Source organism: Oryza sativa, chromosome 3, assembly GCF_034140825.1.
Source record: "Oryza sativa Japonica Group chromosome 3, ASM3414082v1".
NCBI classification, from domain to species: Eukaryota; Viridiplantae; Streptophyta; class Magnoliopsida; order Poales; family Poaceae; genus Oryza; species Oryza sativa.
The window spans coordinates 17875353-17889979 of NC_089037.1; the positions used below are offsets into that span (position 1 = coordinate 17875353).

Here is a 14627-nt window from a genome sequence, read left to right on the forward strand (position 1 = left end):
CATACATCCATCAGTGTGAGGTAGTATAACCCACCTAACAACATCCATGCCTCCAGATCTGCTTACACTGGTCCCTGGAGTACAACTAGCTACCCCCAAAACACACAAATTGCTATCCATTTATCGCTGTGTCTTTTGCTTGGTCCCCTCTTTGCAGCTTCTTGAGAAGGAACCAGCAGGAATGCTCTGATCTAGTAGCTGCCTTCATCACTTCCCAGTTTATCCTGCATCCCCTTCAAGTTTGGTACTGCAACCCTTGCCACTGCTACTGTACTACTACCCTCTCTGTTCCAAAACAAAACATAGTATCTTTTGACTATGTTTACTTCTATATTACGAGTAATTCCAATATGTTATATAGTACCCAATGCGCAAGATGCTGACCCGTTTAGAGTGTATTTTATATGTAGAAAAAACAAAGTATTCAAATTTCTAAAGAATAATTTGTATTAGTGTCATTCGGTATATTCAGAGCGTGTTCTACTTGTAGAAGAAAAACAAAGTATTAGAATTTCTAAAGATTAATTTCTATAAGTATCATTTGGGTTGTAGAAACAAACTATAGAAAAACCAAAGGAAATTCTCCTTTTTTACAAGTTGTAGAGAGAAAACATGGGAATTTTACATCCGCTCAAACCTCTTAGAAAAAATTATATGGATTGATACGTGCATCCATTCCTATTCCTTTACTTTTAATATTTGTATGGGCTGAAAATCCTTTAAACTGAACAAATGGTGTGTTAACTACTTCCCGAGAATTGTTTCATATATTATGTTGACTGAAAATTGTGTGCAAAGTGAAAAAAAAAAAGAAAAGGTGGTTGTCAACAGCAAGGTCACGTACTCACATGTTGAGATATGTTTGATCTGTTCTGATGTCAGTGTTGATACACTTTGCAGAGAGTTCCAGGAGTTAGGGTCATGCAGCAGTGTCAGAGCATGATGCATGTGTGGATGAATGTGAAAAGAGGAGTAAACTGTACAAGAGGAATAGCTCTTTTGGTCCACCTAGGCTACAAGAGGAATCTCATGGACCTCATCTGATAAACCAGCTGAGAGATAGGATTGTTTGGCAGCCATTTACAAATTGAGTCAAGGACCCAGCTGTATAATTAGGCTTAGCTACATTACACATGGCGCCTCAAATTGAGGTGGCAAACGCGGTGCCACAATGAGTGAGTAGTACGGGGATCTACAGTAAACAGATGACTGAACAGTGGTTCCATACAGAGAGAGATTAATTGCAGAATGAATTAACCTCGTGGCCTACACTGATCAAATTGCTCTTGCAACAGATGACCGAACAGCAAACAGCACGTTGATCAAGTTGTCCTTTTGCAAAAACCAGATGCCTAACAGTCTAACACAGCTCACCCATCAAATTGCTCAAGTACAGCGCTTACAACTCATCCGAAAAATAGTGCCAACCTTCCATTTGCATGCTCCTGCATCCGCAAACATGCGAGGGCCCAGGCATACACACCCTATCATCATCGTTCAAGCAAATCTATCCCTTTTTTTTCTTTTCCACCATCATCCTAATCAAACAGACCGTCTCGCTACCACCGACTACCTGTAATACCTTTAAGGACCCACATGTAACACCTTTAAGGACCCACATGTCAGTGCCACATGGAGCGGCAAAACCCGGAGTAACAAATCTTCGGGTGGTTGCCTGTGGGGGCATGCAGAGCATCCACATCGTTTGGTGGTGATCAGCTGAGGCCGTAGAAGTCTGAACATTGAGCATGGCCCGGCCGTTCTGACCGCAGCTAAAACAAACAGTTCATGGTGGTGGTGTAGTGGATTGCTGCTAACGTGATCCACGTCCAGAAGCAAGCTTAGATTATATATCTCATATGTAGAACCGGCACATGCTCTCTGCCACACGCGCCGCTCTGGAACCAGGGATATGTAGCTGAATCTTCCTTCGTCTCCAATCTTCCCCTTTTCTTCTTCTTCACAGGAAGATTGAATGGCTTAACCACCAGATTGACCAACCGCTCTAGCATTGTTCTGCACATGAGCATACTTAGATTAGAACCAATCTATATTTATTCGGGTTACAGATTTATACATGTTAGTAATACTTCCCACTGTTTACGGAAAACACGCCATTTTGGACGTGAATGCAAATTTTCAGGATGTAACTTCGACAACTACTAATCTCGGTCATATGATCCAATTTATGAAACCCAACAAAATTATGATCATTTTTTTCCCACTCCATCAATGTTAAGGAATGAGGTTTTAATCATTCTCACCTGTATATATAACCGGGGTCGGAATGTGGGACCCGGGGACAGGTCTGCATTCCTTCCTTAACACTGGCAGTGGCAGGCTCTGATCGATCTAGGCTGAATCTGATCTGACGGGCGATGACGACGACGACGGTGCAAAAGCCTGACAGGCATCACATGCCCATGCCCACAATGATCAGCCCACATGTGCCTTGCACAGTATTGTATTTGCTCATTTGCTGTGGCCTCCGTAGGACCAGCCATACCAGTCGTCGTTGCTGCTGCAATGCATTTGCAATGCCATTGCACACATATCTTCTCGTTCTTAAATCAAGCTGCTGCCTCTCCCTCCTCCTCTTGACAAGCACCATTCCTCTCAACTGAACCTGTCAAACAGAGAGAGAAGTAGATGATAGCGTGAGAGAATAGAACAGAAGAAAGAAGATAAAAAAAAAGAAAAGGAAAGGAAAGCTCTGTGTAAAGCCTGCATCTACGTGCTCTCTTTGGTTGGGGTGTTCTTGCTGCTAGAACTAGCTTAGCCTGGTTCTGCCATGGAGTGAAGAGGCCTCTCGTTCATCTCCGATTCTTGGGGGTTGTCTTCAGCTGTTCAGCAAGAGCCGAGAGCTTAGCTTGGGGCAAAGGAAATGCCGTCCCGGATGATGCAGGCGTTCGCGCAGGAGGCTTCCGACTTCGACCGGCAGATGGGCTGCATGGCCGGCATGTTCCAGATCTTCGACCGCCGCCGCCTCCTCACCGCGCGTCAACGCGGCGGAGCCCGAGGCACGGCGCCACCAGGTAGTGGTACCATACCAATTCTTCTTCTCTGTACTCTTCTGCGGCGTGTGCTCTTCGTGTAGCTCTTCTTCTTCTTCTTCTTTCTCTCTCTCTCTCTCTCTCTCTCTCTCTCTCTCTCTCTCTCTTTTGCTGCCAAAGTTTATCACAAAGACAAAACTGAATACTAACTGTCCTGTGGAGATATGAACAGTGTTACTGGCAGTAGATGCTAAACTAGAACAGGGATTAAAAAATTGTTTCGTTTAGAAAGTACTGCTGCTGCCAAGTAAGAACAGGGGAAATTTATAGGGAGGTACATGGTCATGGACAAGAAACTGACACAAGTTCAGAAGCTGCAGGAATGTAGATGTAGCACATATGAGTTGTAGTAATGGGCAATTGCACAGTGAATAATCAGTCAAGTAAAAATGAAATGGTAGTAAAGTGAAGTGCTTTTTCTATTCAGATATTTGGTATTCTTTGGCTGAAACAAATCAATAGATTTCAGTGATATGTTCTTGATCAAATCCAACTTTTAAAATTCAGATATCTTTATGATATTGATCTTTTCCTTCCCTCGATCAAATTAGATATTTATAATTTAACTGCGGTAACTTTCTTTTGGTTTATACCCAAATACAGTTCATATTAATAACTGTTTCCTGAATACTTTCTTTAGGCCATGTTTTGCCAAACAGCAACAGCAATGTCTCGATTCAAAACCCAGTTGCTTCAAACAACACTCTGGTAATTTTCCTACTGTACTGTGCATGACAAATATATATCCCAAGTATGCAGTTCATCTGCCTCAAACAGACTGGTTTTTGACTCAAAACATAATACTTACTTGTGTAGGACAAAACCTTCAGCAAAAGTATGACCGAGAACAGTAGCCTCTCCATGGAATCATCGCGGGCATCTTCTTCTTCCTCATCGTGCTCTTCGTTCTCGTCCACAGACATCAACAGACCAATACAACAAGAGCTCTCCTACATCAACAAAGAGCGTTTTGCTGGGAAGCCACCAAGAAGCTCACAGACAAAGAGTGTGAAATGTTCCAAGACAGAGGCCAAAACCAAAGACCCACACACTGGCTTTAGAGACATTGTCAAGGAGTCCATCAACCGGGAAACCCATGGTATGACCATCAAGACGTCGACAAAGGAGTCCAGAAAAGGATTGCACAAAGACTCACCAAGGCCGTTGCTGATCTCCAAATCAACCGATGGAACTTACGTGATTGGGATCGACAGGAGCACCGGCGTTCCTGGATATGTTCATGAATCCAGCAGGCCACCACGCTTCTCATGCGACGATCGGCAACTCCTGAGGTCGGTCGAAGCGCAAGACAGCAAGAAGCCTTCAGCAAAGCTCAAGGAGCTTCCCAGGCTGTCCTTGGACAGCAGAAAAGAATCCATGAATCCATGTTCACGTCTGAAGAACTCTGGCTACATAAGAACTGATGACAACCTCCTGGATGTTCTGAAGCACCAAGAATCGCCGAGCCATCAGCGGGCCAGCAGCGTCGTTGCCAAGCTCATGGGGTTGGAAGGAACTACTCCTGACATCCATGAGACGGCAAGGTCACCTACACCTGTCCATGGCACGCAAATTGATCAGCCGTCACACTGTCAAAGGATCAAGAACCAAGATCATAGTGTCCCGGTGCAGAAGAATCACTCTCCAGTACTGAAAACCAATCCTTCTCCAAGAATTATCCCTGAAGCAGCCCCATGGAGACAGAATGAGAGAGCTGTAACAGGACGTGCAGCTGAAGTGAAGCCAAGAACTGCATCCATCTATGCTGACATACAGAGAAGACTCAGGGGTCTAGAGTTGTCGGAATGCAACAAGGAACTGAGGGCTCTCAGGATATTGAGCACACTGCACAAAAAGGATGGCCCAAGCCAGAGCGACAACAATCCTGAATTAACAGCCATTCAAAAGAAGGCCTCTGAACAAATAGTTGATTCTGAAAATTTCCAGTCTCCAATTGTGATCATGAAACCAGCAAGATGCATCACAAAACCTGATGCTTCAGATACTTTGGTTGCTCCCCTTTCAAGGCCAAAAGGCATAAGAAGACTACGGCATGAAGAGACATCTTTCACCAGGAAGAATGAAAACAGTGATAGCAAGAGAAATCATTCTCCGAATGAAAGTGCTCATTCCAGTGGTGAGGAACCTGTAAATTCTGCAAGATCACCAAGGCTTTCCAGCTCATTGAGCCCCAGGCTGGCACAGAAGAAGGCGGACTCTGAAAGGAGGTCTCGTCCACCGGTTTTGCCAACGTCACCAGGCAAGAAATCTAAAGAAACAGTGTCCCCAAGAGGCAGGCTAAGATCAAGGCACTCGCAAACAAAGAGCAACTCTGACAACGATAATGTGTTACACATCCCTGAAACTAAAATCAATTTGGCAAAGCAGATCGATGTGGGTGTCGTTGATCATCCGAATCCTCTGAATGCCAACTCACCATATATCCATCAAAGCAAAATAGCTTCAACACCCAATCGTGAGGTACAGAAAATTAACTGTAGTACCACCTCTAAAGACCTTACTGTTATGAAAACATTATCTGGCAGTAACAACTGATTGACAAAACATTGTTTTTCCCAGGAAATGCCTACAATTCTACCTGCAGACAAGAAGAAGATCCATCCACAGGAGAACATCCCAAGTCCTGTGTCAGTTCTTGATGCAACATTTTATCATGAGGGGTCATCGCCTTCTCTGAAGAGAATCTCAGATTCCTTCAAAGGTGAGGACTTGGTCTGGCAAGCTATTCTTCTGCAAACTTTTTGAGTTTTTATACTGTTTGTAACTTTGTTTCCATCCACTAAGGAAGCTCAAACTGGTTAGGCATAGGACAAGCATACTTAGCTGTAAGCACATCCACCAATCATAGTGACAGGCAACCAGTAGCCAATGCACCAAGCATAGCTTGTGGTCCTTTCAGATCGGAAGGATCACAGTAAATTGACAGTTGCAGATACACATGTGAGTGTTTGCTTGTGCCAAACTGTTAGAGAGTACAATTCCTTAGCTGCCTGCTGTTGTTCATGTCTACAGTCTGCACCTAACATCTACAAGGAACCCCACATGTTGCACTTGCCACGAAGGAACATGATAGTATGTTGGTTAATGTGCAGACATACTTATGTAGATGAGCCCACCAATTATTTTGATTTTTATAGATGAGACAGAATGTCAGATAGACAAGAATTATCAACTTATCTTTTCTTTCTTTTTTTCACTTGTTCAGACGGCGAGACGCATACTTCAGATGAGAGTTGGAACCCAACAAGCCTCCCTGATACACCACCTTCAAAGGCAAGCAACGATGGCAACCAGATAAAGGCAGAAAACATGAAAGCCCTCATCCAAAAGCTTGAGCTCTTGCAAATGTTGAGTGAGGAAGCTCTGAAAACCGATGACACTTTTTCATCAGTTGCTGCCAATAAAGATCACCAGTACCTCTACGAGATACTTTCAGCATCAGGGATCCTACACAACAAACTAAATTTTCAAATGATGCCTCATCAGCTGCGACCATCAAGCTACCCGATTAATCCAGAGCTTTTCCTCATCCTTGAACAAGCAAAACCAGACGAAGAAAAGCTGCACCGTAGGCTCATATTTGATCTTGCAAATGAACTCCTCGCCCAGCAAATGGATGCCAACCACACTGTGAATTCATCAGTGCAGTTCTTTCAGTCAAAGAAGTTAAGTGGGTGGCAACTTTTCAAGGACTTATGTGCAGAGATTGACATGATCCAGTCTCGGTCCTCAATGATAAGGTGCTCTGAAGAGGAAGATAGCAGGCTAGCAGAGGATGCAATGCAAGGCATGAAAGAGTGGAAGAGCTCCGACAGTGAACGGCAAGGAATTGTTTTGGCCATTGAAAAATCCATCTTTAAGGATCTTATTGATGAGATAATTAGTGGAGTAGACAAAGGGAAGGTGCACCTGACGCAATGGAAGCTAAGGAGGCAGCTGTCTTTCATCAGCATATAGGCCAAATTTCTGCTTCTTAGGAAGCTTAGCTAATGGTATATGTAACCGTTTTAAACTGGCTATACAATCCATGAGTTAACTGACATATATATATCTACATGAGCAAGCAAACAGTAACACTGAGATCTTGCCAACCAAAAAAAAAAATATCCAAAGATTCCCTCGAAGATGTTCCCTGGTCAGACAAAGATCCATTTCTATTTTCTTCATACATTTTATTATATTTTTTCAGGATGACCACCAGATGCTATCTGTTATAAGTCTCCAACCAGATCAACAGTATTTCAGACAACATAATAACAGGAACCACCTGTCAGACACATCTTGCACTACTACAGATAACATGTGATGTCTTTGTCTAGTTGGGATTTGGTAACATTAGAATGTTTAGCAGTGACCAAATTTTGCCCTAACCCTCGATTTTACAATTTCAGTACCAAGGCGCAAATAATGTGAATCGTAATCCTACAAAATTCTCATCTTATACCAAACTAAGTCTAAAATCCCTTTAGTGCAACCACTATTCGTTCCAACAAAGGAACGCAAGGAACTGAAACATTGAGCAATATTTGGTTAACAAACAAATGCAGAAATGCTCATGTGCCATCAGTGGCACTGCAGCTCTGCAACTTACCTGATTAACTTGGCATATTAGAAGAGCTCTCCAACTTCCAAGCTGAGATATTTTTAGTCATCGGACATTCAGGCCCATTCATCTTGCACAAGTGATCCTCCTAAGTCTGAATCCCTGCAGGCCTAAAAAAACATCAAAATCCGCTACGAATTCCTAAAGTTCTCTCCCCTCCAAAAAAAAAACTGTCACCGAGTTGCAAAGCAAGAAAACCTGAACCCAGTTGGATTTCTTGGCAGTTTTTCCACCTTAATCCATGGAACGTTTGCATTCATCTCAATACGCATTTCGCCAGAGCATTTCAGTAGCGCACCAACTGAAACTGAAGCCAAAGAGAGAAAGAAAAGCGTGGTAGGATTCAAGCGAGCAAGACCTGTATATGGACGAACAGGGCAACTGAAACTCATGGAGGTCGGCGGCTTCTGGCTGGGCTCCAGGCCCCCGGCGAAGCTGACGACGGCGAGGTCGTCCATGGTAGGCCGCACCCGTGTTGGGAGTACTAAAATAACTCCGCCGAAGAATCCTCCGAAGGATGGCGATGCGAATACTGAGCTGGGTTCTCGGCCTGTCGACCATTCCTATGCCAGTTTCGTCTGGCCCACATCAAGCCATCCTGCTCCAGCTAAAGTAAAATCGACGAATCAAATAAAGGAATAAGTTCATCTTAGGTCCCTTAGAGCAAGTATAATAGAAGGTTATAAGCCAGCTAAATGCTGAGGTGGAGGAGAGAAGAGAGGAGAGAGAGGAGAAGCGGGCTGTAAACTTACAGCCGGCTTGGACACAAGAACCAAAAAAACTCCGTGAGACAGACAAGTGGGCTACGTATTAATTATAAAAAGCTAACTATTATATGGGTAGGCTGAGAGAAGTCTATAAAGAACCTTATAGCCAACATGTCGGCTGTATTATAAGCCTTGCTCTAACTTGTCAATGAATCTGATTTTCGTCTTTCAACCGGAAAACCATATACAACTGGTCCCACAATTGTCAAAGCCGTTGCAATATAGGTCCTATGGCGGTTTGGATGGCGGTTTTAGCTGACGTGGCGTCTACGTGGCTAATTTGACTCAGTCTTCATATGATGTGGCACTGACATGGCGCTTTCATGGCAATTTGATTTGGAAAATAATACTCAAAATTATGGGCCCACACATGTCAGTTACACCAAAAAATTAATTTTAAAATGGGCCTCACATGTCATTCTCACCCCCCTCCTCTTCTTTCTCCTCTCTTCCCAACTTCCCTTTCTTCATATCTCTCTTCCTCTCCTCTCTCCAGGCGCAAGTGAGGAGGGGTGGTGCGCGGTGGATGGCTCACAAGGAGGGGCGGTGCGTGGCGTCCGGGCGGAGAGGGAGGAGGACAACGAGCGGGGGTAGAGTGGAGAGGGAGGAGGCAGTGCCAATCGAGATCTTGAGCTCGAGCTCATGGGGGAGGCTCACCGGAAGGAGATCAGATGATATCGATCGAGCTCAGTGACGGCGACGCCACCACCCACGTCACTCGAAAGATAGGATGGAGAGGAGACGAGGTGGAGCCGGTCGAGCACAGTGACCACACCGTCGCCGCTCAAAAGGAGATGAGGTTGCTGCCGCCATGGCTCAAAACGAGACAAGTTGGTTGCCGTGCATGAGCGCCAACAAGAGGTCGACGATGTTGAGCGAGCAGACCAAGTTAGAGACGGGCAATAGATCCAGCTCGAGCGGGGCGGCGGCATGGTCGGCTCCTCAGCCTCATAGGCCATCGCGCAACCCTCGTCTTCCGCCAGCCATTGCGCGTCACTCCTTCCTTTCCCATCTCCCATCAGCCGTCGTGTGCTGCCCCTCCTCACTTGCACCTGGAGAGAGGAGAGGGAGAGAGAGATGAAGAAAGGGGAGTTGGGGAGAGAGGAGGAAGAAGAGGATGGGTGAGAATGATATGTGGGGCCACGTAGGCCCCACTATTTTTTTTGTGTAACTGACATGTGGGCCTGCAATTTTTATTATTTTCCAAATCAAAATTGCCCGTAAGCACCGCATCACTGCCACATCAGATGAAGACAGAGTCAAATTAGCTACTAAAAGTGTCAATTAGGCCTAGAGGGGGGGTGAATAGGCTAATTCAAAAATTCAATTAAAAGCGGAAGCAGTAATTTTCGGATATTTCCGAAAATTTTCGGAGTCAGCACAAATAGCAAAGTAAATCCTAGATCTAGTTGCCTACAACAAGAATATGCTAGCACAAACAGCCACTAGACCTATAGCGGCTCAAACAAGCAAAGCTAGTGGAGAGAGAGGAAGTAAAGTCACCAAAGATGAAGCTCACGAAGTTGTTCCCGAAGTTCGAATCCTTGAGGGGATTCTACTCTCCGTTGAGGAGCTCACTAAGAGCCGGGTCTTAGCTAACCCTTTCCTCAAGAGGTTGCACTAAGCACTCCTTCTACTAAGGGTATCTCTTCCCTTTCGGAGGTGAGATCCGACCTTCACAAACTTCTCCCGGCCAACCACAAGTAGATCAGTGGCTCGGGAGTGACACCTAGCCGCCTAGGAGTCCTCAACCTCCAAGAGTAACAAATGAAGCAAAGAACTCCCGGAGATGATGCAAGTGCTCACAAATCTTTACAAAGTCAACAACAAGCACTCACACAAACTCGAATCCACAACTCTCACACACACACCAAATCCAAATCAAACACGGGTGAGAGGGGAAACAAGAAAGCAAGGTTCAAAAGTGCTAGAGAGAGAGCAAGCCAAGGGCACAAATGATTGGAATGGAACCAGCCGCGCTCACAAGTGAGGGGAGGGGGCTATTTATAGCCACAGCCCAAATTCTGCCCGTTATGCACAATAATTGAGATTTTCGGATATTACGAAAGATTTTCGGACAAGTCCAAAAATTCCAGCTCAGCACCAATAGCAAAGTCAACGAAAGATTTTTCAGACATTCCAAAAATTTTTCGGATAAGTCCGAAAATTTCCAGCACCAAAACATCGTTCTGGATGTTTTCGGAAAAGTCCGAAAATCACTTTCGGACAAGTCCGAAAATACACAGAAGCGATTTTTGCCTTTGCTGAAGTTTTTCGGAAACTCCGAAAATCAATTTCGGAAAAGTCCGAAAATAAACAGAACCACATTTGCCTTCACAGTCATTTTCGGAAAGTCCGAAAATGTCTTTCGGACATATCCGAAAATTTCCAGAAGCGAAAATTGGTTCTGTGCATTTTCGGAAAGTCCGAAAATGACTTTCGGAAAACTCCGAAAATTTCCAGAACACACCAAACTGAGGAGAAACACTTTTTAAAAATTGATTTTGAGCACTTTGATCACTCCTCATATGTCAATACATCATCCCTCTTAATAGTACGGCATTCCTATTGACTCAAACGAAAGAAAAAAGGTACAATATACCATTTGCTCATTTGCCGCATCACACACATCAACATATTCGGCGGGATATGCATTACGCTAACTCATTGAGGACATAACAACCTTCACATTTGCTTAAATAAAAATGTTAGTCATCTCTAATCGCATTGTAATTAATCACCAAAAACATTAAGGGCCTAGATGCACTTTCAGCTACGTAGGCGCCATGTCAGCTAAAATTGTCGCCCAAACCGCTATAGGACCTATATTGCACCGGTTTCGATAGTTGAGGAACCCGTTGTATCTGTTTTTTCGATGGAAGGATAAAAATCGGATTCGTTAACAAGTTAAGGGACCTTAGATGAACTTATTCCTCAAATAAAAACCAATGGAAATAAAGCGTGAGGAGTGAGAAGATGAGTTATTTCCCTTAGAAAAGGCCAAATGGGCTTGATGGGAAATAATCATTGGCTTTCATGAAGTCTTATTTTTGAGAGACAATTGATAGAAATCCCAAGCTGCTCATAAATTCAATCTTCTTAAAAGTTTCTGTTACCTAGGTCAAGTTATTTACTTGTGTAAATGATGTATTATCAGCATCACAAACAGACCACACAAATCTATTTCTCCAATTCTTTTTTTTTTAAAAAAAAAACCTCTAATAGAATTTAAGGGATAAAAGTATTCTCCCCGGCAACCTAATTTAACTTTTAAAAGAGGTGGACATAAAAGAAACTTCCAAATAAATCCATTCTCTTTTCGCACTCCAGTGTATGGCCCCTTCTTCTCCTGACGTGCACGACCTTAATGGTTGGGAGCTGAAATCTCGCTCTTCACAAGTAGGGATAAATATTTTCGGAAGTTTGTTTAGGGCTAATGTTGAAGACTATTTTTTTTTCTTAAACAAAAACCTAAAAATTTAATGATTTGGAGTAGTATAGCTGATCTCACGAGTATATTTCCCAAACTTAGGGGCCTGTTTGGATGCCCACCTCACTTTGCCACAATTTTGTGTCAAAGGTGTGGCAAAATGTAAATTGTGGCTCCAAAATTGATGACCACACTTGTGGCAAACTTTGATTAAGAAAAAGGTCTATAACTAGTGGGATCAAAAGAGATCTAAGAAAGTGCGGCATGCTAAAATTGTAGAAACAAACCAAACCTAGCTATATTTGATCAAATTAACCTACCTCAAGTGTAGCAACATGTGGCACCAACCAAACATGCCTTAAATCCCAGTCGGACGTACGTGAAAATCAACCGCCCGCCCCACCTCATGGCACGATTGAGGAGATCAACCACCGGATCGGTGGCCCCACTGTCTTAGCTAAACCATAGCCCCACGCATTAGTGGGTGAGAGATGATTACCGCCTTTGGGTAAAGGAAAGCCAGTCATAGTATTAAACCCTGAGTGCCATATTAGCTCATTCATAGTGTGTCCTACTCATTTGAGGAGCTTCGGAGTGCCACGTAGGTTTAGGTTACAGATCTAAAATCTTGATTCTTCATATCTTTCACAATGCACCTAGGTGGCATTCAGCCCCAACATGCCAACTAGGAGATCCTTTCCACGTCTGTATCTGTCATGCCCCAAGTATGCTCCTCGTGCAAAGCAAGCGAGAATGGGCCAGACGAGCCCCCAGTCAAAGCCACTCGCATTGTAAGAATAGTTTCTTATACGTTCTTCAGCTTATGTGGCACATAGCTTTTTCGTGAGTCTCCTCATAGATGGTAGCAACACTGCTCTTTCCCTGCAAAGTGGCTTTAGAAGTGGCTTCAATTTTATAGCTTATCCCCTATTATTTTTGTAGTTCTCATTTTATTTTTCAATTTATGTGGAGGTCCAAAATTTACACCGAACACCCTAAAATCTAGAAAAAAATTATAATACCCCCCTCTCCTTTCTCCCTTATCCTTTCCCTACTTCGGCCTCCTCCTTCGGCTACCCTGCCGCATCCCTCTCTCCTTACCACCCACTATCGGCACCCCTCTCCCCCTTCACCACTTTCCCTCCCCCCAACCGTTGCCCGTTGGTGTGGCTCTCCCTCCACCTTCCTCGTCGGGGCGCCGTCGGAAATTGAGCGACAGAATGGCGGATCGAAGCGACAACGAGCTCGGCACCACGTGCGTGCGTGGATGGCAAGGAGCTCGAGACGGATCTAGCAATGTTGGCGTGTCCGTCTCGTCGGCGCGACCGGGCAGAGAGGCGGCCAAAGCAGCGACTGTGTCGCCAAGCGGATTGACGGCGGGGCTTGCTGGATCCAGCCTCAGGCGGCAGTGGCGGCTTGCTGGATCTCCCCTCTCTCCCATGGGATGAGCTCGACGATGACACGGAGGCTAGGAAAAACGACAATGTGCTCACTCACTCATGCACGCGGGAGCGGGAGGGCGAGGGCGAGCGCGGTAGGACGATGAAATGAGGTCACGACCTCCACAACACACCGCTCGCCCCTGGATTAGACCGAGGAACGAGTGACCAAAGTTGGACGCTTGGACTTCAGCTCGGTTTGGTAGAAGCTAAAGGCTGTGTTTAGATTCAAAATTTTTTTCTTCAAACTTCCAACTTTTCCGTCACGTCAAATGTTTGGACACATGTATGGAGCATTAAATGTGGACAGAAAAAAACCAATTGCACCGTTTGCATGTAAAATCGCAAGACGAATCTTTTGCCTAATTACGCCATGATTTGACAATGTGATGCTACAGTAAACATTTACTAATGATGGATTAATTAGGCTTAATAAATTCATCTCGCAGTTTACAGACGGAATCTATAATTTGTTTTGGGGGTTTTAACTATTTGCCACTCTTCCGGAGTGCCACTATCCATATGCCACTCTTAGATTTTTTTTACACAAACACTACAAGAGAGAGATTTTCTCCCTAATTAGTGTGCCATGTCAGCAGGGAAACTTGAAATGACCTTTTTGCTAGCAATCCAAGAAGCTTACTCCTAGGAAAAAGCTAGCTAACAAGCCCAAAATTCCTCTTTCAAAAAAACAAGCCCAAAATTGCTTCACCACTCAAGCTTTTCAACTGATTTTGCTATGTGATGTGTCCTGATGAACTTATGAAACGATGTATGGTCTGAAAAGCCTTTGGCACCTTTTGTTGTGATCTGATGTGTATGGCCTAATGAGCGTATGCCTTCTTATTTTGCTACAAACTACTTTATGGCCTGCATGTACGGCCTAGCATCTCTCAATGAACTTTTATAATATGAGGGATTACTTATGCATGATGTCTTATTATGGCATTGTGAACATGTCAGGTTGGCAATATATATTGGAATATGGATGGTTCGGTTCTATATGAAAGTGGCTATGTTCAATCTATTATTATATTATGGTGAACTTGTTCAATGAATATTTGTTAACATATGTTTGTATGTAATCTCTCATAAAATATTATATGAAATCAGGGGCAAAAAGATCATTTCAAGTCTCCATTGCTGACATGGCACACTAATTAGGGAGATAATCTCTCTTGTGGTGTTTGTGTAAAAAAATCTGGAAAAGTGGCATATAGATAGTGGTACTCTGAAAGACTGACAAATAGTTAAAAACCTCTTTGTTTGTTATTAATCTATGTTTAATACGTTTTAACGTGTGTTAAAAAAATT

General features: G+C 43.9%; 1 protein-coding gene and 2 long non-coding RNA genes across 4 annotated transcripts; 1 reads left to right on the plus strand and 2 right to left on the minus strand.

Annotated features, from left to right (window-relative positions):
• Positions 1 to 1014: 1014 nt before the first annotated feature.
• On the minus strand, positions 1015 to 2484 carry LOC107280468 (uncharacterized). Its single transcript, XR_001544752.3, has 2 exons — positions 2265 to 2484; positions 1015 to 2016 (listed from the first exon to the last, which is right to left on the minus strand). It is a non-coding gene; the product is annotated as an uncharacterized lncRNA (long non-coding RNA).
• A 115-nt stretch (positions 2485 to 2599) lies between these two features.
• On the plus strand, positions 2600 to 7116 carry LOC4333124 (protein LONGIFOLIA 2). 2 transcript variants are annotated; one of them, XM_015776884.3, is made up of 5 exons: positions 2600 to 3038; positions 3694 to 3761; positions 3870 to 5534; positions 5634 to 5775; positions 6280 to 7116. In XM_015776884.3, exons 1-5 carry the CDS (start codon positions 2885 to 2887, stop codon positions 7029 to 7031), a joined length of 2781 nt encoding a protein of 926 aa, XP_015632370.1. In that variant the 5' UTR covers positions 2600 to 2884; the 3' UTR covers positions 7032 to 7116. The 2 variants fall into 2 exon arrangements, with proteins under 2 accessions (XP_015632370.1, XP_015632371.1); XM_015776885.3 differs by having other exon boundaries at positions 2600 to 3035.
• On the minus strand, positions 6667 to 8212 carry LOC136355619 (uncharacterized). The gene is made up of 2 exons (XR_010739953.1): positions 8036 to 8212; positions 6667 to 7779 (listed from the first exon to the last, which is right to left on the minus strand). It is a non-coding gene; the product is annotated as an uncharacterized lncRNA (long non-coding RNA).
• Between the last annotated feature and the right edge of the window lie 6415 nt (positions 8213 to 14627).